Genomic DNA, 20,089 nt, shown 5'->3' with positions numbered 1-20,089 from the left:
TCAGCTTGATGGAAATCAGTACAGAGGTGTGGAAAAAGAGGCAGTGAGATAACTGCACTGTGGGGAACAAATACTTCAGTCTTAGGAAGAATAAGGGTTGGTGTATACTCAAGTCTGGACTCCAGCTGAATGGGCAACGGTGAGAACAGTAGACATGGTCTTCTGAAAAGCAGAGCTTTTATTTCTCTCTGCTGCCCCCAGCTGACTGAAGGAGAGGGATTTGGTGGTAGAGGACACAGAGACCTGGTGCCTCCCTTGGCAAAGGGGAGCTTTTGCCACCCTGTGTGTCTTCTGCTGGTTTGTTAAAATATTGTTGAGTTAACATAGGGCAACTAACGCATGGGAATTAGCCTAGGGCACAGACACACTGAGGACAGGATTGTTGGAGGGAGGTAAACTCACCACAGCTTCAGCCTGATAGGGGAACATTTGTTAGAATATCTTTTAGGTATGTAGAACAAGCCCTCAGGAAACATGAGGGTTCAAATTGCTTATTTTGTTTTATTTCTCCCCTCTCCATGAGGGAGACTAAACAAATTGTCGTGACTAACCAAATTTTTAGAATGATGTTGTAGAGTTTGTTATCTGATTCATTAATTGCTAGAAACTGGTATACTTTGCTATTAACAAAATGTCTTAATGTTCTTACCAGTTTTGAAAGTACAGTAAGTCCTTTAAAAAGACTTATGCAAGGTCTGCACATAATTACTCCTGTTGCTTTGTGCTTGATTTGTGTTGTGATTTTATTTAGGTATGAGAGATTTCTTTACTCAATTCAATATTGGGAATGGCAGCTAAAATCTTGGTGATTCTGTACATTTAGGAAGAAATTAAGGTGTGCTGTGGTGGAAGAGAAACACAGTTCAGAGGTGCAAATAACTTTCATTGTGCAGCTCTGGAAACAGCTTCAACAGGCTGCACTGGTGGTAAGGTATTCTCTTGCTGTCTCTCACTGCCGTGTCCACTCCTCATTTTCTCTCTCTGCAGATTATCACTCCATGTCGGAAGCTCATCCTTTGTGCTGATAACAGAAAGGAGATGGAAGATTGGATTGCAGCACTGAAGACTGTCCAAAACCGTGAACATTTTGAGGTAATAGGAAAATGTGTTCCTTTGTGTTCTGTGCTTCCTCTGCTGGATCACAGCTTGTTTTGAGAGTCAGCTTCTAGTGAGCTCAATAGAAGTAATTTTATTCACTAGAATAGGTAGTAGTGTTAGGACCTTCTGTAAAATTTATGCCCGATACATTGAAGTGATTCTCCAAAAAATGTTTGGCTTTGTATATGCTCCCTTTGGGAATTCAGAGAGAATTTTCAGAGCATGGACAGGTTATGAAGCCAAGTTCCCCTCCCACTGTCTTTTCATTTTTCAATTATCCTCCCTGTCCGAAGTCACATCTTGCCTGCTTGATATTCTGCCAGCTTCAATGCATCTACCTGCTTCCTGGGGCTGAGTGAGAGCAGCAGTGCCACCACAAAAAGCTGTCTTATGTTTTCCCCACTCTGATGCTTGCCTCCCTTATGCTGGCATAAGCATTTCTCTGCTACACAATGAACCAGGCTGGGGAACTGATCTTTCTGAAAATTTAATCTGACAAAAAAGTGGGGTAAATTCTCCAGCAGATAAATTCTCCAGTTCATTTCCCTAGACACACTTGTAGTAAGACAAGGATGAGAGGTGCTACAGGAGCTGTAATGAAGGTGTGGCTTTTTCAGGTAGTCTCTTTTGCCTTAGAGACCTTGAGTTTCAGCTAGTGCATGTTTATACACTCTGCACTCTTTCCTAGTGAAAAAGTGTTCTCTTTCTGCTTTTCTGACTGCTTCATGCAAGTCTTCTGAGAAATAAAAGTCTTGTTGCTCTGCTTTTGACCTTGCTGTAATACATTTATATGGTCAGTCTACCCAGTACAGCATGGACCATTTCTCAGGGATGCATAACTGGTACGCCTGCTCCCATGCCCGGCCAACGTACTGCAACGTGTGTCGGGAGGCCCTGTCTGGGGTCACGTCACACGGGCTGTCCTGTGAAGGTAGGTGTGCCCTCGTCCTCTGCCTGGGGAGGAACAGCTTTGTTTTATTTTTATTTTTGCTCATATACCCAGATACTGCCATCTCTTATTTATGTCATGTGTCTGCTATGAGCAGATACACACTTCTGAGGTATCTGAAAGAATACTCATAAGAAAACTCTTCTTCATGGGAATAATTGTATTTGTAAGAACATCCTTGCTTAATGTTTGAGTGCCAGGAGGTTATTTTTTCCCAGCTTTGGCTTAGCAGAAATGCCTGGCACAGCTCATGTTTCTAACATGAATGTGGTGACACCTACACTGTGTAAAATGGCAGAGGAGTGTGAGACTGTGTAAATCATGTTAAATTTAACAAGGTGGTCACTGAACTATGTACAAGCAACTGGCAAAAATGACAAGGCAAGAATTAATACCTAGATCAGAACACTTACAGCTGATCATTTTGGTGGTGCTAAAGAGGATAGAGTGTACCCATGCTTTCTTCTGGAGCCAAATGCACACTGTCACATTAGACTTCCTGAGGCAGGATTAATTGTATTCATCTCCTCCTCCCTAGTGTGCAAGTTTAAAGCCCACAAGCGCTGTGCTGTGCGAGCAACCAACAATTGCAAGTGGACAACTCTGGCCTCTATTGGGAAGGATATCATTGAGGATGAAGATGGGGTAGGTGTTAGTTTGAACTTTTCCAGCCTTACCTTGATATGGAAGCACTGCCTTGTGTTCTGTAGCTTTTTTTCACTTCATAAATAGCAGATTCTGCCTTTGCATGGAAAAGATTTCTGCTGTCAGAGCATGAGATTTTGTGTGAAAAGTCAACCAGGATGGTAAGGAACTCCTTAGTAGGAATAAACTGCTATGGACTGGGGGAGCTGAGATTAAATAATCGAAGGCATGGGGAACTTGATCTGAGTTTTGGCAAAAGAAAAGTAAATGAGTGTTTGGAACAGCACCTTAGCATATTGGGATATCTGATGCTAGTCAGTGTTCCTGGGTAACCTGGGGTGAGTCACCATGACTCTGTGCTTGAACATGATGTAAAATACCAGAATTGGTCCTCAGATATTTTCTAGAAATTGCCTTTGCTGTCCTTCAACAGTGCATATGAAGACTTGCTTCTCTATATATCTCAGAGTCATGATACCTCCTGTACCTTTAAGCTTCTGTCTCTCTGTACCTTTTGCAGATCTCAATGCCACATCAGTGGCTGGAAGGAAACCTGCCCGTGAGTGCCAAATGCACTGTGTGTGATAAAACCTGTGGCAGTGTCCTGCGTTTGCAAGACTGGCGCTGTCTGTGGTGCAAAGCCATGGTGAGTTGAAAAACTGTGATCATTCCAGTAAAAGGCAGCCTTTGATCAGCTCTGTGATATGTTCTTTTAATGACACTTGCTTAGAATAAAATCTCTAACCATGCTGTCAGTGTTTGCCATGAAGGACTTTATTGTTCTGCAAGAAATAGGAATTTAATTTGTGTTCAGAAGTGTTGCTGTGATACATTAAAGCAAGGCCTGAAAAAAGTATCCTGCTTCTAGCCAAGCTCATTTTATTTTGAGAATGAGCTTTCACAGAAGAATCTAAGTACAGTAGACATGAATCAAAACTTCTGTCATGGACTACATTGGATTTTAGGAACCATTATTTGTTATTTCTACAGGTTGAAAAGGTGCAACAAATTATAAAGAATACTCCGCTATTTTAATAATAGCAATTTCCCTTCCACTGCAATAGATTGCTCTTGCCTAACCATTGAAGTGATGCAGATCTTGCTGTGTTTTCAGTTGTCTATAATACTAGTAGGAGAAGTATCAGAAAATATGTTTTTAGAATGGGGGGCTCAAATGCCAAGCAAACCCTCTATCTTGCAGTCTTTGTGTACCAGAAAAGTCCTGCTCTACTTTGTGTTTCCTTTTTTGAGTGGCTTCATTAATCTCTTCTTCTTTTACCTCTTATACCACTCATGTCTTCCTGGTTTGTTTTTTGCTTTCTTATTTTCTTGAGTTTCCAGCTTTTTCTTTTGTTGCTACTTCAGATCTCTCAGCTGAGGCTGGGATTTTGAAAGCAGAGTGCCTGAAGGCTCCTAAAGCCACAGAATCTGGTGTCTGGTTCTCTCAGCACTCAAAGTGCTGGTCTCATAAATTCAAATGGCGGAAAAGTACATTCCAATGGAAAGAAGAGAATTCATACAAGGCTCTAATTAGATCACTCTTAAAATAATTTTATCAATAAATGTATCAATTGACACTTTTTGGTGATTTCACCCCTCTGCATTCTTCCTCTTACAACTTCTTTTGGGTGGCTTTAGGAATTATACCACAATGTCCAAAAGAGTCTGATTTATTCTTTTTTGGTGGTTTTCCCAGGTACACACAGCATGTAAAGAGTTGTTACCAAACAAGTGCCCTCTTGGGCTCTGCAAAGTGTCTGTCATTCCTCCTACTGCTCTTAACAGCATTGATTCAGATGGTAAGTATTCCTAGTAAGTAGCACTGCTTTCTCTTCCTCTCAGTCACAGTCACTTCAGCTGGCACTATTAATGCCAGGTTCTGTCAGCTGAAAATTCTGCTTTTGCTGTTGCTAAAACTTGCCACTGGAAGCCATTGCTGAGTGTGGCAGTGAACTGTTTGCTTCGCTTTTGCATTCAGTTTATCTCCCTCTAATATCAGTGTTTTCTGAGCTGCAACTGGTTACATTTATTGACAATAACTATATTGCAGAAGCAATTTGGGAAGGTTGGGAAAGCTGAAAATTTTGGCATACTGCTAGGAGATAAGTGTGACATTTGGCAGCATGAGGTGTGGTAGATGCTGGATTCAGGGCTGTGCACATTCACCCAGTGAGTGCCATAAACACAAGGAAAATATTAGCTGCTTCATAGCTGGGCTGGGGTGTGGGCTGTTGGTTTTTCTCTCCATCCATCCCCCTGGGCAGCTTCACGTCTTGGCTTTTCCTCCCTCTCTCTTCCCCTTGCCCCAACAGGTTTCTGGAAAGCCACTTGTCCCCCTTCTTGCACAAGCCCTTTGTTGGTCTTTGTCAACTCCAAAAGTGGAGACAACCAAGGTGTGAAATTTCTACGAAGATTCAAACAGCTGCTGAATCCAGCCCAGGTCTTTGACCTCATGAATGGAGGACCTCACCTTGGGTAGGCAGATATTTTTTGGAAACAAAAATTCCTTGTAAATACCCAGAAAGTATGAGGGATTTACTTGGTTGAGCTCATCCTCAGATATAACAGGGAACCTTTTCTTCAGAGAAAACTAAACATGTGAGGTTTGGAGGGGTTTCCCTATCTCTGTGTTAAGTGTTATTGATTAGCTAAAACAAAAAATGTTGTCAAAAAGGTTATTATATCCATTCATCAGTAATAGCAGGACAGCTTGAGGCATTTTGGGGGAATTCTAGAAACACTCCCCTGGAAGAACACCAAGCATGGAAAGCTTGAATCCGTAAGAAAACTTGTCAGCAAAGTGTCTTTTAACAGGCATCCTGATGATGAAATTAACTCTAAGAAGAGTTAATTTCAGTTAACTCAGTGAACAGACAGATGTCATAGATAGCAAATTAATATTGTCAAGATGAGATTTATTGAGAAATAACTTACCTGAGAAGTCTGTGAAACTTCATCGCTCAAAGACTTTGTGGTGATATTGTGGAGAGACTTTTATGAGTGTGTTTGGTAAAGTTGCTTCTGCCCTTGGATCTAAGTTATGTTTCAGACTTTTTGCTAAATTATGCTAGAATATCTGTGGATATAGAAAAAAGTGAGTGCTATGAAATAAACTTCTTTCGTGTATTTCTGCAACTCTCACTTAAAAGAAAAATTTGGTCTTAAGTTTGCCCACTTTCAAATGTTTTTCTGTTGCATCAGATTTAAGTAACTTTTGTCAGTAATTGGTGCTCCTTATAATAAGAGCCAACACAAGGTGAATTTCCTTCATCTTTTCCTCACAGTGACTCCAATTCTTTGACTAGATCTGTAGATGCAGGGGGCTTAATCTGGGAGTGTCTGTTCCTGGATTAGTGGTCATTGGGTTCTGCTCTCCTGAGAACTGTTGTGGTTCTTTGCCATAGCATATTGCAAAACACTGGCATTTAAAACTGCAGTGCTCTGTCAAAGGGATGTGTTTGGCTGAAAAATAATTTATAAAAGACTTGTAAAATTGAGTATTTTCTTGTTCCCCTCCTCAGCCAGACTGACTGTCATGAGGAATTTTGCTTTTAAGCAGGAATGGAAAGGAGGGAATCAGTTGCTTTCTTGAGCTGTGGTGCACACTTCTAAAACAGCTGTTCTTATATATTTGCTTAAAAAGGAAGTGATGGTACAGAGTAAAGCCTGCTTCTTGATAATTTGAATATTTTCAGCTGATGCTAGTCCGACTTGTAGCATAAGATGTCATTTCTGGTAGTCATCTTTTGTGTGTCAGGAACATTTGATGAAATAAGGATTTTTGTGTACCACAGCAAATCCTGTTTAGGTAATAATAGTTATATGAAGGCAAAATAAAAGCAGGACCAGATCTCAAAAGTGTTCAGTAGGAAGCACAGTTTCCAACAGGAGAGGTTGTTTTTATTATTCTGGAAAGGGTGAATGGAGAAATTCACACTGGTGAGCTGTTTGCCTTCCTGTGGAACAGACAAGGACTAGAGCAGTGATTTATGTTGCTTTCCCAGAAGGACTAAAGCTTGTGATGTTTTACATCCTCTTGCAGTGGTCTCATGGCTGATTGACTGCATGAAAATTCCCCTCTTGAAGCTTTGCTTTAATTGGTGTGGCAGTGACATCAGAGCACTTAGAACTGTGATGAATAGCTAGCATTAGGCTGGATGCAGCAGGGCTGCAAGAGGGATTTAATTCAATGGATAATCAGCTATCACATGCTTGTCTCCTCTGCTGCAGAGACAAAAGTGCCCTGCTTTAGTAGACTAGTATGTCTTGGGAGATATTTCTGTAGTGAATAGCTATGGTAAGTTGCTTAGCTGTATTTATAATCCCTTAAGTACAACCATTTAAATTCATCTGTAATCTGGCAGTGACCTGTATTCATTGCAAAATCAGTGCCTACTTTAAGCAGCATTGCCATGTTTGTTACCTAGATTGGAATTATCATTTATTTCTGTAACAGCTGATTGTTTTTCCCTCTTGCTTTTTTCTTTCTCTTCTCTGTAGTTTACGCTTATTCCAGAAATTTGACACTTTCCGGATTTTAGTTTGTGGTGGGGACGGAAGTGTTGGCTGGGTTCTCTCTGAAATTGATAGCCTCAACCTCCACAAGCAGGTACCTGCCTCAAGAGCTTGGTTGGAAGAAGGAATGAAGTAACAACAGCATGGGCTGAAGAAGACTTTCCTTGGTCATGCAGACATCATTTGCCCCAGGACTGAAGCTGCTGAAAGCTTACCATAGCAGTGCTCTTGCACTAGTTTTGTTCAAGAAATGAATCCATAATGGATTAATTCTTTATGCCTGTCTGCAGTGTTCCTCCACAAGATCCAGCTTTTGGAGTTGCTCTGAGTACTCCTGCTCTATTGCCAGCAGAAACATGCTCTGAAAGGGCTGTGGTTAGGAAACTTGGGAGTTTCACATGGGTTATGCTCTGTTCCCTTTAATTCTCGTGGTGTAGTAGCTGAGTCTTAGGGATTGGCTGAAACTTCACTGGGGTAGAGATATCATACAGTGTTTTGCCTGGGAACTGTCTGTGCTAATTTTACAGAAACACAATGGCACCACCTGATGGCTAAATATAAACCTCTAGGAGGTTTACTATATAGCAAGGTTCTCCTTGAGTTGGTAGCTGTAAAATGCTCCTCTCTCAATTCACAACCAAAAGTAGAGGAAAGTTTTCCTTAATTGTATTCTCTTCTGGCTGTTTTCCCCATCCAGTTACTTTCTCCCACACTGGGATTAGCTATTTCCTAGTGACTGGTGTGTTAAGGAATCGGTCATGTTACTCATGGCTGTTCCTGACTTGTGTTTCCCCATTTAAATATTGCTTTTGTTTTACTTTTCTCTGATGCAGTGCCAGCTGGGAGTGCTGCCCTTGGGAACAGGGAATGACCTTGCTCGTGTTTTAGGCTGGGGTTCTGCTTGTGATGATGATACCCAGCTCCCGCAGATCCTGGAGAAGCTGGAGAGGGCCAGCACCAAAATGCTGGACAGGTGAGTAACCATCACTAACATCATCTGCTCTTCAAGAGTTGTGTGAAGATATCCTTCCAGGAGAACAGGGTAGTCCTGACTCTGCCAAGCTTCTGGACATCTTACTAATGCCAGATAACATTTTGTCATTGATACTCTCTCACAGGAGAAAAGGGTCTGGCTTTCCATGCTCTGCTGCAGAAAAGTAACAGGTTAAATTATCTGGGTTCCAGTGTCCTCTCTTCTGTCCCAGAGTCCTCATCAATTGAATTTGTCAGCCTTTGTACTAGTTTGAAAACAAACTTACGTTGTAACCTAAGACAGCCTTAAAGTCATGAATTTTTTTTAAGCAATTTCTTCTTTGTAAATCTAAACCAATTTATCTTGAGCTTGGCTTAGAAATGAAAGCCAAATGCAGAAGTGGATGTCAACCCTTGGTATTGATACCTGCTGTATATATCTTTGTACATGATACATAAGACTGTCTCATATCTTTAGAGTTGTATCTTGGCATCTCTTATGTTGAATCAAGTAATACCAATGGAATTTTTGTGGAGAGGGAAGAAGTAGAGATGTTCCCTGTGCTTGTTCATAATGTCATCCTTCCTTCTTCCCCAGTTCAGCCTTTCTATATTTCTCCTGCCACCCTCTGGTTTCTTTATATCAATGATGGCTCCACAAAGTGCAGTTTGTTCTGCTTTGGGGTTCTAACCTGTTACATTTGGAAAACAGAGGAAATGATCTGCATTGTAGTGACAAGTATGATTTTCAACAGGTGGAGCATCATGGTGTATGAAACCAAACTCCCTCGCCAGGCTTCCACTTCCACAGTCACTGAAGATTGCAGTGAGAATTCCGAGGTACCTCTCAGGAGGGGCAGGGGACTGGAGCACCAGACTTGGAGCACACGAGATAGGAGGCAGTGGCTGAGTTCCAGTGCAGCAGAGCTGAGCCATGGGTGTAGCCAGAGCTGCAAAGATCTGGGGCTTTAAGTTAGTGAAGTATTATGGAGAAAGATGGAGGTTGGGTTACCGGGGTCAACAACCATCATGAGGGATGAGGAGAAGATACTTTGGAATGGGATGGAAAGGAAATTACTGGCTTTTATTTGCTTCATGATGTCAAATTGTTGAAATAGTGGCAAACTGCGTAGCAGTCATGAACGTCCCTGGTGCTTTTAGATTTGCAGTTCATCAGAGACTCTGAGAAATGCTGATGATTTGCAGGTTCAGAATTAGTTTCTTCATCAAATTCAGGTCTTCAGTGAGTAACAGAGCACTGGACTGTGGAACTTTTTCAGGGCAAAAAGAATCTGTAGAGAGTTACAGGTACTCTTAGAGGAGCCAGGATTTCACAGCATGTGTTGTAATATTGGGAAGCAGCACCCCAGTGTTTCTTTCTCGTGGTCAACAGGTGCAGAAGATTCTCTGCTATGAAGATTCTGTGGCTGCTCATTTGTCCAAAATTTTGACTTCTGACCAACACTCAGTGGTGATCTCCTCAGCCAAGTGAGTACTTAGAGGACAACTGCACTAAATTACATTCTGAAAATCCTGCAACAACCCTTGTGTGATTTTGTTTTCCTCCTTTGTCTAGAGTGCTTTGTGAGACAGTGAAGGATTTTGTGGCTCGAGTAGGGAAAGCCTATGAGAAGGCAACAGAAAGCTCAGAGGAGTCAGAGGTTATGGCCAGGAAGGTAAAATTTGAAAATATGTTTGGGGTTCTACTTCTGAATGTAAAATTGGTCTGTTTCCAGAGTACTGGGATAGCAGCAGTTCAGTTAGCACTAAAAAATGAGCTACCCAGGCAACTGTTAGTTCTACTGAAATGTTGTTCTTCTTCACGTAGTGCTCTGTCCTGAAGGAGAAGCTGGACTCATTGCTGAAGACACTGAATGATGAATCTCAAGCATCTTCCTCTCTGCCCAACCCTCCTCCCACCATTGCAGAGGAGACAGAGGATGGGGATGGGTCGGGCAGTGCTGGTGACTCTTCAAGTGAGCTCTCGGTGGGCTCGGCCTGCACTGCACGGCCCCAGATATTCCGTCCCCGAGAGCAGCTCATGCTGAGAGCCAACAGCCTGAAAAAAGCCATTCGCCAGATAATAGAGCATGCAGAGAAAGGTAACAGTCAGGAGTCCTGCTTGTCACTTCCTACAGCCTATTAACAAGTATAAATTTCCTTTATTCTGGGGCAGCAGGCTTCTTCATTGAAAGCAGCTTTCCTGAGCTAGAGAAGCTGTTCAGTAACTCTGGCCATTTAGTTTCAGTGTTATCTCTGCCAAGCCCACCTTCTGGAAACATTGCTTGGTAAATGAGTCTGAAGTTCAAGGTATGTTCTCTCCAGCGGGCTGATTTAGGAAGTTCCTACCCTCCCACACTGCTAATTTGCATTTCCTGCCTGTCCCCACCCATACCACATTTGTGTCAGTGCAGCTCTTTGTGTGCCTTGCTGTTAAACAGATCTGAAAATACTTAGGAAGAAGGGATTTTAAGTATTTTAGCATTGTTTTAATTTCTTTATAGCAGGGCCCAGGAAAATATTGCTCTAGTACAACTGCAGGAGAGAGCAGGAACTTCTTAAGTGAGCTTTGTCCCTGGGAAAAGCTTACAGTACTGTACTTTGGTGCAAGGCAGTTCTGTTCTGATGTTAACTTCTTAAGCAGGTGACCCTCTTCTCCAAGTCTTGACCCTTGTCTGTCTCCAGGCACACACCCCCAATGCTCCAAGTTTCTTTTCCTTTGAAAGGCATCAGACTCCAAGTGTTAGTCATAAAGTCAGGGGTTAACTGAGACCAAAGGAAGTCCTTAACAGATTGTTACTGGAGATAAAAGCATTGAAGTTGCAGGTGTAACATCCATGCACACCCAGGGGCACACTCTGAACTACTGTGTGGTTACAAGTCATTGCAATGTTGCTTGGATTTCCAGCACTGCAGCATTGTGTACAACATTTGCTGAGTGAATAGTGAAAATCCAGCAAACAGCCTGCTTCTGGTGAAGTAGGAGGCCTTGACCTCACAGCTCCCTCACTTTGCTGCTGCTTACCAGCAATTTGATGTTTGTGAAGTTCTGTTGGAGCCCAGGCAATTTGCTTAATTCAGCCACAAGTGTTCCTGTTTCTGCTGCACAAGTGAGTTGGATTGCTTCATGGGCAGTTCGGTGAGCTACAGGGTCAGCACAAGGGAGGGACTGGAAGAAGGGGGTGAGCTGTGCAGGCAGGGAGCTGGTAGAGCAGCTGAGGGCATTCAGAGCTGGGCCCTGGCAGGGGCTGCTGGGGAGGAAAAGACCTGTTGGTTGCTTGCAGAGGAATTTTTGATTTCTTTAGGCAGCATGCTAGCGTTTAAACGTTACAAGCTCTCAAGCAAACTCCAGTTACATTTCAGATGTGTTTGTTCAGCTTTTCCAAACTGTTTTTCTTCTTCCAGAGTGTGCAATCTGATTCTTTCCTCTGATTATATTGGTTTTCACTGACTGCTCTTTTCTTCCTTTTTGATTATATTTATCTAGTCCCCTTTTCAAGTGCCTTATGTTATTGCACCACTACAGATTAAACAAACAGGAAATTCTTTAATCATTTCATGTCTGTCTGGTTAGAATTCCTGGCAACAGCTAAGTGCAAATAAATGGAAGCCTATCACCTCTAGCACAGTTTACATCTCAGGATGTCTGAGTACCTGTGGCATTAAAAATAGACACTTATATTTAGAGCCTCACTGCTAAAGAGCTCAGCAAAGTAAACAAAGAGGCTAAACCAACCGGGATCCAAAAGCTCTCCAGAGCAGAGCTGAGACAAATTATAAAGGAGAGCTTTGTGTTATTCCTGTTCTTTCCTTTAAGGAATCAGGACATTTAGAGTCCCATCCTGTTGCTATTTACATGAGTGGGAGATATTTCTTGCCAGAAGAGCTGTGAGGCACTCACCTGCTTTATCTCTTCATACAGCTGTAGATGAGCAGAATGCCCAGACCCAGGAGCAAGAGGGCTTCCTCCTTAGTCTTTCTGCCTCTGAGGAGGGCAAGGAGCTGAGGAATGAGGATAAGATCTCTGTGCAGTCATCACACAGCAGCAGCTATGGAGTGTCCAAGGGGAGGAGCCAGAGGAAAGGTACTGCTCTGGGGCTGCCACCATGCAGGTCTTGCCTGTGTATTACAATTCTGTTAGTTATAAAAAGGGGAATGTTATGTGTATGACTTTCTGTGTTCTGTTCTTTTCAAATTTTTGCATGATTGCTCTTCAGGCCTTGCACGTTTCTGTGTTCTAGCCTATGCATTATATACACCCCATTTTTTGCTGCGTCTCTCATGGCTGGTCCATGATGTTAGCATATGAAAGCCTGGGATTCAGAAATTTTCTTGCACCTTAGCCAGTAATCTGGGTTCTCTTGGCTTTCAGTGCTTGAACAAGGATAGTCTTGAGCACTTTTCATGTCATCCTTTGCAGATGGCAGAGAACAGCAGCCAGTTTGCTTTAATAACTGTGTTAAGTGAGTAATTTGTCAGAGGTCCCTGATCACTGCTGATACATTTGGAACTACCTAACCCAGTCTTGCTGCTTGGCCTGCATCAGTCTGAGTCACAGTGCTATGTTTGTCAATAGCCAAGTTTGTGTTGTGTTTTACAGCCTCCAAGTCTCCTTGTGAAAGACTAATAAACAAAGGAAGTTTGTCAGTGGGCAGCTCTGCATCTCTTCCTCCCCAGACAGGAAGCCGGGACAACTTGCCAATGCTGAACACAAAAATCCTCTACCCAAGTAAGTGTAACACCCACCACTTCCCACCAGGCAGCCAACTGGAGCATGGGTGACTGCAGCACAGGCTGCAGTCTCCATGTGAAAACATGAAATTGTCCTGCCAGATGCCCTTTTGTGCAAGGTCAACCATGAGAGAAATCCCTTTGTGGATAACTGCAAGTGAAGGCTTGGAATGAGCTGTAGTAGTTTCCAGTTTGTAGCTAAGACTTAGACACAGATTTTTTATTAATGCCATGAAGGGGCGGAATTTAGATGCCAGTTGCAAGGAGATACTTATCTCAAAGTAAGCATGAGAAGGGAGAAATTATGCTGTTGAGAAAGGTTTCTGAAGAATGGCAGCCATGGGTTGGGAGCAGCAGTTCCTTTATGTGAAGGCTGAAGTGACTGGACATGCACAGACCCAGCAGAATTCCCACCTCCCACATGATGAGCAGCAACTCTGTCATCTGTAGCAGTATCTTTCTTATCTCCTCACCCAAATTACCTGTTCAAATTACTCCTTCTGGAAGCAGGTATTGTCCTTTCTCTCTGACAAACCTACTGTTGTGGGTCACCAGTTAATAATTTAAAAAGCAGGAGACAGTAATTATTGGATCATAGCTTCAGTCCTGCTCCTTTCTCTCTGTTCACTGTATCAGGGATATCTCTTGTCTCACCCTGGAACAAAAAAGCTATTTTTCCATGAACTCCTATTTCTCTTTTCCATGTTTCTATACAGCTGTGCTGCTAGCCTTAGGCAGTAGACTGTCAGTCAGAAACACTCCAGGCAGCCCCAGAAACCCTTCTCCTTGTCAAAAGAACTAACCTCTAGAGTGACAGAAAGCACTAATGCTATTTGCTTTCTTCATTAATGACAGGGAAGAATATATCAACTCTTATTATCTTGTCTTTGAGATTGAAGTTAGCTGTTTTCTGCTTATTATTAGTCATGCTCTTCTCCATGGTCAATTTTCCTACAGATATCCGTGCTGGCATGTCAGGTTCTTTGCCTGGGAGCTCCGTCATCAGCCGATTGTTGATCCATGCTGATCCCTTTAACTCTGAGCCTGAAAATCTGTGAGTATGCTCAGGAGCTGAAAGGGAGGGAGTGGGTGTTTGCAAGCAGACCTCAGCAGAGAGGGGGATTCCTTTATGGACCAGAGTAATGGACTGCAGCAGCCTGGAGTTACATAAATGGATCCATATGCTGGATTCTAGAACTTAAAGATCAGCTTATGGAGTTACACATGCCCTGACACACAACTGACACAACTGAGCTTGGTGGTCTTTTGCAATCTAAATGATTCTGTGTGAGATATGCACCAAATGGTACTGAAACTTATGAGTGGAAGTTTTGTTCTTCTCTTTGGCAGTGAATATTACACTGAGAAGTGTGTCATGAATAATTACTTTGGAATTGGACTGGATGCAAAGATTTCTTTGGACTTCAACAACAAACGTGATGAGCACCCAGAGAAATGCAGGTGGGTTTGGATCAAACCTTTGGATTGATGCCAAAAGTGACTGAACCACTTCATGCTTCTCTGTGGTGAAGCTGATTGTGTACACTGCTGAATAGGTGTGTTGTCTATATAATGCTCCTTCAAGGCTTGAAATCATGATGGAAGAGATAAGTTACTGATTTATTACTCATTCATTATGCTATAAGGTATTTAAGTTGCTACATTGGTGCAGATTTAGCATGTTGGTTCTATTTATGTCATCTCACAGATTTTTCTCCTGGGCTTGCTATTTAGCTGTGAGAGAAGCACATCTCAATTCTAAATGCACCAGAGGCTGGTTTTGATCCTGCCTCAATACAATCCACAGCTTTGGCCTTTTGAATACCTGAGCAACTGCAGGATGCTTTGTGTAGCTTTGGATTGGCTATATATGCTGTATATGAGGTAATACAGCTGAGCACTGTTGAAGTCCTGGTGTGTGAGATGGACAAGTTCTGTGCCAGGGCAGTCTGTGTGTGTTTCTGGTAGTGTCTGTTACTCATGCTTGATTCCTACCTGACATTTATTTAAAGGGAAGTAGTTTCCTAGCACATTTGGAGCAATTGGCCCTTTTGGAAGCAGAGCACCTTTGTTGTTTAGGATGTAGCAGGTACCATTTCAGTGTGAAGTTTTTATTCTTAGTGAAAGGGTAAATGTCTATGCTGACTTTTTGTCATTTTGTTTGCCCCCTTAGAAGTCGTACTAAGAACATGATGTGGTATGGAGTATTGGGGACCAAGGAGCTGCTGCACAGAACATATAAAAACCTGGAGCAGAAGGTCTTGCTGGAGGTAAGGAATTAGCATGTTCTTCTGTTCCTAAGATTGGGATGCCTAATTCCATCTCCTTTAGGCACAGTGATTTTTGGCATGGTGATTTGGCTTGGTGATATTTGCCTGCCTGAAACAATGTACTTGGCTATGTGTCACCCTGAGGTAACAAAAAGTGGCTTTTCCTGGTTCTGGAGCATAACTTGTATTCTAAGCCCATAAGGGAAGAAGTATCATCCTGCTGGAAAGTATTTGCTGTTCCCAATGCAGTGTTCATCATGGATAAGATTGTTATGTTCCATGTGGTACACGTGAACTCATCATTTTAGATGATGGGTGCGTGGAAAGCTCTGAATTTAACTCTGCTATAATGTGCATCCAACTGGAAAAGAAATATTTTTGTATAGGTCATGTACAGCATAAACAGGTGACTTGCAGGAGAAGACCCTCCTCACATGGATGTTTCAGGAGTTTTATTCTGCTTTCTTGAGAAATAAATCAAGATGCTTTGCCAAGCCTCTCAGGTGTGCCCTGTTCCTGTTAGAGGAAAAGAAGCAAGAGTATCTCTCTAAAAGCCATGTCTGCCATAAGATGTGTGGCTCATGAGGCTTGAGTGGATACCTTCTACTCTTGTAGGCCAATTAAAAACAGGAAGAAGCCTGAATTAATGTATTACTAAGATGGTGCTGGCTGTTTTCTGTTTACAGAGCATGTGCTCTGGCAGGAGGGTCTCTCTCCTGCTGGGCTGAGATAGTGTTGCTTCATTTCTGTGCAGTGTGATGGGAGGCCAATCCCTCTGCCCAGTCTCCAGGGGATTGCTGTACTCAACATTCCCAGCTATGCAGGAGGCACCAACTTCTGGGGGGGAACCAAGGAGGATGATGTGAGTATTCTCTAAGACCATACAGGAAATGTTTCTACTTACTGTTACTTTTGAGGTCACAGCCTCTGAAAATAGTGCTTGGAAGAATAGAGCATGGGGGCCTGTCTGCATGCACTTTCTGTTGGATGTGGCTGAGATACTGAAATCCAGCCTTGAGCAGCTTTCATACCCAGGCAGTCTCTAAGGATTCAGAAGAAATACCACCAGAGCATTTGGATCTGCAGAAAGCTCGTTAGGCTGACCTTGTCCCCACAGAGAAATAAAGCCCCTTGACAGCAAAGGCAGCTGGATTCACTCAGAAACATTGTATTCTTTAGAAATTTTTTTGAGTGCCTACTCTCAAAAGAATAATTATTGCCTTGTGGCCTACAGCCTTCATGTCTGAATTATTCTGTAGCCATTGGATGCCTCGTTTTTCTTTCTTCTAGCTCATTCCAGATCTTCACCTTCTAGCCTTGTTCTTAATTTTGTACAGATTAAAGAGCACAATTAAAAGCCAACCCCCAGGCTGGGACCAATAGGGGTTAAAGGAAACCTCTCCAAGAGAGCTGTGCCTCAGCTGAATTCTCTCTCCCTTGTATGTGGCAGACATTTACAGCCCCTTCCTTTGATGACAAGATTTTGGAGGTGGTAGCCGTGTTTGGGAGCATGCAGATGGCAGTGTCACGTGTGATAAACCTGCAGCATCACCGGATTGCACAGGTATCAGCTGCTTTTGTAAGCTCTTCCTGCCTGCCCCCTCTCCAGCTGGTGATTTTGTAAAGCCCTTCTTTCTGCTTGCTCTGGTCCATGGAAAGAGCATCCACCAGGGCTGGAAATGGACATGCTCTGGGGCAGTTTGAGTATGGAATTGTTTGCTAGCGTTCATTTTAGTAGGAGTCAGACCAACAAATACAGATTAGTCCAAAGACAAAGCAGGTGTGTCCTGCTGCCCTATGTGCCTCAAGTAGCACCAAAGCTACAGCACCTGGGGAGGGGCTTTGGAAGGACAGAGAATGGCTTATGCTTTTGGAAAATCAGCATTTTAGAGCTTTTCTGACCCAATCACTCCTTGCAGTGCCGGACAGTAAAGATAGCAATCCTTGGAGAAGAGGGAGTTCCCGTGCAAGTGGATGGAGAAGCCTGGATCCAGCCTCCAGGTTACATTTGGATTGTTCATAAGAACAGGGCACAGACCCTCACCCGAGACAGGGTAAGAGCATCCTGAATTGCCTGTGCAGTACACATGTGTTTTGATGTCCCATGTTTCTGGAGAGCATGGAAAGGGCCACATGTGAACATTATCTTTGTGAATGCAAGAAGCCTATTTTACTACACACCAGAAACCTTTTGGGAAAGAATGTGATTAAACTTGCATTCACCACTTGGGAAATGTCATAAATAAGGTTTTTATGCAAGCTTATTTTACTTCCTTTTCTAGATGCCTTGTGACAGTGTTTCTTAACATGCTTGCATACTGTTTTTTCCACAGGATACCTGACGTGCCACGTGCTGTGGATTGTCTAGATTCAGACGGTCAATGTTTTAATTTTTCGTTATTGTTCAGTGTCTGGCTTCATTGACCATGTAAAACAGTGTCTTATGCCTTCTTCAGAAGTGTGTGTCATCATTTTCAAATATATCTGATGAGTACCAGCAGATAAGGAAGCCTCCTTGCTCTTTTGCTGTATGATTGAGCAGTGGTCAGACAAAGGAAAGGATAAAGACCCTGCTGTGGCACAGGCACACTTTGAGTCCTCCCAGCTCTGTGACTGTCTATGCATAAACAGTTCAGTTGAGAGCAGCTCTTCATACTTTCCAGCATAACACCCCTTTACCCAGCTTCCAGAGCAAATCAAAGTCCTCTGCAGAGGGAGTCACCTGCTGAATCACAAGAAGGAGTACAACAAAGGGGAAAAGGGAAAGCAGCCTGACACAGGTCTGAGGCACATTGCCTGACAAGGGAGTTACAAAGATGACAGTATGAAAAGAAAGCAAAGGTGGGCATACAAAGCCCCTGTCATGGTAGGACAGGGCACCAGAGACCTCTTAACTGGGAGAGCAGTGGGTATTGATCATAGAACCACAGATTGGTTTGGGTTGAAAGGGACTTCAAAGGTCATCTAGTCCAGGCCCCTGCCTTGGGGAGGGACACCTTCCACTACACCAGGTTGCTTAAAGCCCCATCCAGTCTGTGGTCTAAATGTTGCCAGAGATGGGGCATCCACCACTTGTCTGGGCAACCTGTGCCAGTGTTTCATCCCCCTCATTGTATGAAATCCTTCCTTGTATCTAGCTGAATCTGTCCTCTTTTGAGTTCAAAGAATGTCCTGTCAGCTCTGATGTGAATGTTGTGGTGGAGAGACAGGAATAGTGCACACAATCTTTTGTGAAGGGCAAGAGAGCTTCTGCAGCAACACACTGACACTTGGAGGGAGAGTGACTGAAGGAGATAGCACAGAGAGCAAGAGAGAACAGGATTGCTGCTGTAAAGGTAAAGGGAAGGAAAAAGGAGAGGCAACCTATGTGTGGGCATGGTGGGAAAGGTGACATGAAGCACAAGAGATAGAGAGGACAGGGTAGTCCCTTGTGAGTGTGCTATGTGTTGGGCCATCAGAAACCACAGCTGTGATTGTGCCAGCCCATGCCTAATTGCCTACCAGCTTGGTCTTGCAGTCATGGGATCGCCACTGAGGAAGAGGTTCCAGTTTTGCAGTTGCACACTCAACTTTGTCTCAACTTACTCTTGTTTTTCCTGCTGTCCTTATAAAGGTCACTGCATATCCCTTCTTTCACAGAGCAAACCTGTCCTGTTCAGTTGAAGTGGATTTCATGCATGTGACCCTGTACCTTTGGTAACATTTTTCAAATGTGATATATAGTTTCCTAAACTGAAGATGGAAACACTCAAATTCCTTTATTTGGCCTCACCTGGCCCCCTAAAGAGTCCATCAGCAAGAGTGAGATCAGCAGGTAGCTCTGAGCTGACAGAGATCAGAGGCAGTAGGGGAAGGGATTGCTTTACCACAGGGCTCCATAGTTTTCATTCTCACCACATTCAATATCAATCCTTCTACACTGGATCTGTTTTGCTTCTTCCCACACCACTATCTGCTGCCCACAGGAATATCAGTAAGGTTTCAGATGTGTCAGGTCCTAGCTCTGAGTTCAGATGCTTGGCTCACCAGTTCCTAGGGAAGCCCAGTTTACTTCCAGATAAGGAGGAGCCTTGAACATTTTTAATTTCATGCCCTGAAGTGTCACAGTAATACTGAGGTGTAGAGGTGATACAGCAGCTCAAAGAAAAGACTGCCACCAGTAGAGAATTGTTGGATTTTTTAGTCTGGCCCTTAGAACTGCCTAGTAATTTTGACAAAAACTACGTGTAAGCAGAAATTCAGCTAAGGCAAGCATATGGCATGGAAAACTTCATCCCAGCCAGCTACTTAGCAAAGTTATAAGCAACTTAACTGCTGGGCTCTGCAGTGAAAAGTGCCTGTACCAGATCTACATATTTTACAGGCATAGGCACAGTCACTGGGTTTTTCATAGAAGTTGACAGGGTACCTTATATTTTGCTTGCTGTGTTTTTAGGCATTTGAGAGCACCCTGAAGTCTTGGGAGGACAAACAGAAGTGTGAGTTGTCACGACCCTCCTCTTTCTCTCTGCAACCAGAGATCATGTCTGAAGAAGAATCCACCCAGATCATCCAGTTTGGTCAAGCTGCAGGTGCTCTGATCCACAGGTGTGACTCAACTTGCTGTTGGTGAATAGAGCCTCCTTTAGGGCCTGGAGTTCTTGTCCTGCTTCCTGTTTCTGGAGAGGCTCCTGTTCAGCTACATTGCTGGTTCATGTTACTGAGAAGTAGCATCATTCATTGTTCACTGTCCCAGCTAAACAAGGACTAAAGCTGGATAAACTTTCTTAGGCCATTTTGAACAAAAAATTTTACTTTCATGAGCAAACACAGATCCTTTAATCCTGAAAGAACCTGTTGGCTTTGAATATAAAGTAGTTTTTTCAGAAGAGAAACAAAAGCCTCTCAAGAAGCTCGGGTGACAGCTGGG

The 20,089-nt window shown here is 43.1% G+C and overlaps 1 protein-coding gene across 4 annotated transcripts in view; it reads left to right on the top strand.

Annotated features, from left to right (window-relative positions):
• Window positions 1-20,089, top strand: part of DGKD (diacylglycerol kinase delta) — a 59,704-nt gene that overhangs the window by 31,204 nt on the left and 8,411 nt on the right. For all 4 annotated transcript variants that reach the window (XM_059479104.1, XM_059479101.1, XM_059479103.1 and 1 more), the window contains exons 4-24: window positions 988-1,092; window positions 1,897-2,029; window positions 2,586-2,692; window positions 3,213-3,338; window positions 4,389-4,491; window positions 5,005-5,167; window positions 7,193-7,301; window positions 8,041-8,180; window positions 8,935-9,019; window positions 9,573-9,667; window positions 9,756-9,855; window positions 10,008-10,281; window positions 12,102-12,263; window positions 12,780-12,908; window positions 13,868-13,964; window positions 14,261-14,371; window positions 15,084-15,180; window positions 15,935-16,042; window positions 16,631-16,744; window positions 17,100-17,234; window positions 19,616-19,767. In XM_059479104.1, coding sequence (XP_059335087.1) covers window positions 988-1,092; window positions 1,897-2,029; window positions 2,586-2,692; window positions 3,213-3,338; window positions 4,389-4,491; window positions 5,005-5,167; window positions 7,193-7,301; window positions 8,041-8,180; window positions 8,935-9,019; window positions 9,573-9,667; window positions 9,756-9,855; window positions 10,008-10,281; window positions 12,102-12,263; window positions 12,780-12,908; window positions 13,868-13,964; window positions 14,261-14,371; window positions 15,084-15,180; window positions 15,935-16,042; window positions 16,631-16,744; window positions 17,100-17,234; window positions 19,616-19,767 — 2,645 coding nt within the window. The remainder of the gene's footprint in view (window positions 1-987; window positions 1,093-1,896; window positions 2,030-2,585; window positions 2,693-3,212; window positions 3,339-4,388; window positions 4,492-5,004; window positions 5,168-7,192; window positions 7,302-8,040; window positions 8,181-8,934; window positions 9,020-9,572; window positions 9,668-9,755; window positions 9,856-10,007; window positions 10,282-12,101; window positions 12,264-12,779; window positions 12,909-13,867; window positions 13,965-14,260; window positions 14,372-15,083; window positions 15,181-15,934; window positions 16,043-16,630; window positions 16,745-17,099; window positions 17,235-19,615; window positions 19,768-20,089) is intronic.

This window comes from Ammospiza nelsoni, chromosome 10 (genome assembly GCF_027579445.1).
Source record: "Ammospiza nelsoni isolate bAmmNel1 chromosome 10, bAmmNel1.pri, whole genome shotgun sequence".
NCBI classification, from domain to species: Eukaryota; Metazoa; Chordata; class Aves; order Passeriformes; family Passerellidae; genus Ammospiza; species Ammospiza nelsoni.
The sequence above is the reverse complement of the archived record's forward strand: the minus strand, read 5'-3'. Positions and strand labels throughout refer to the sequence as shown.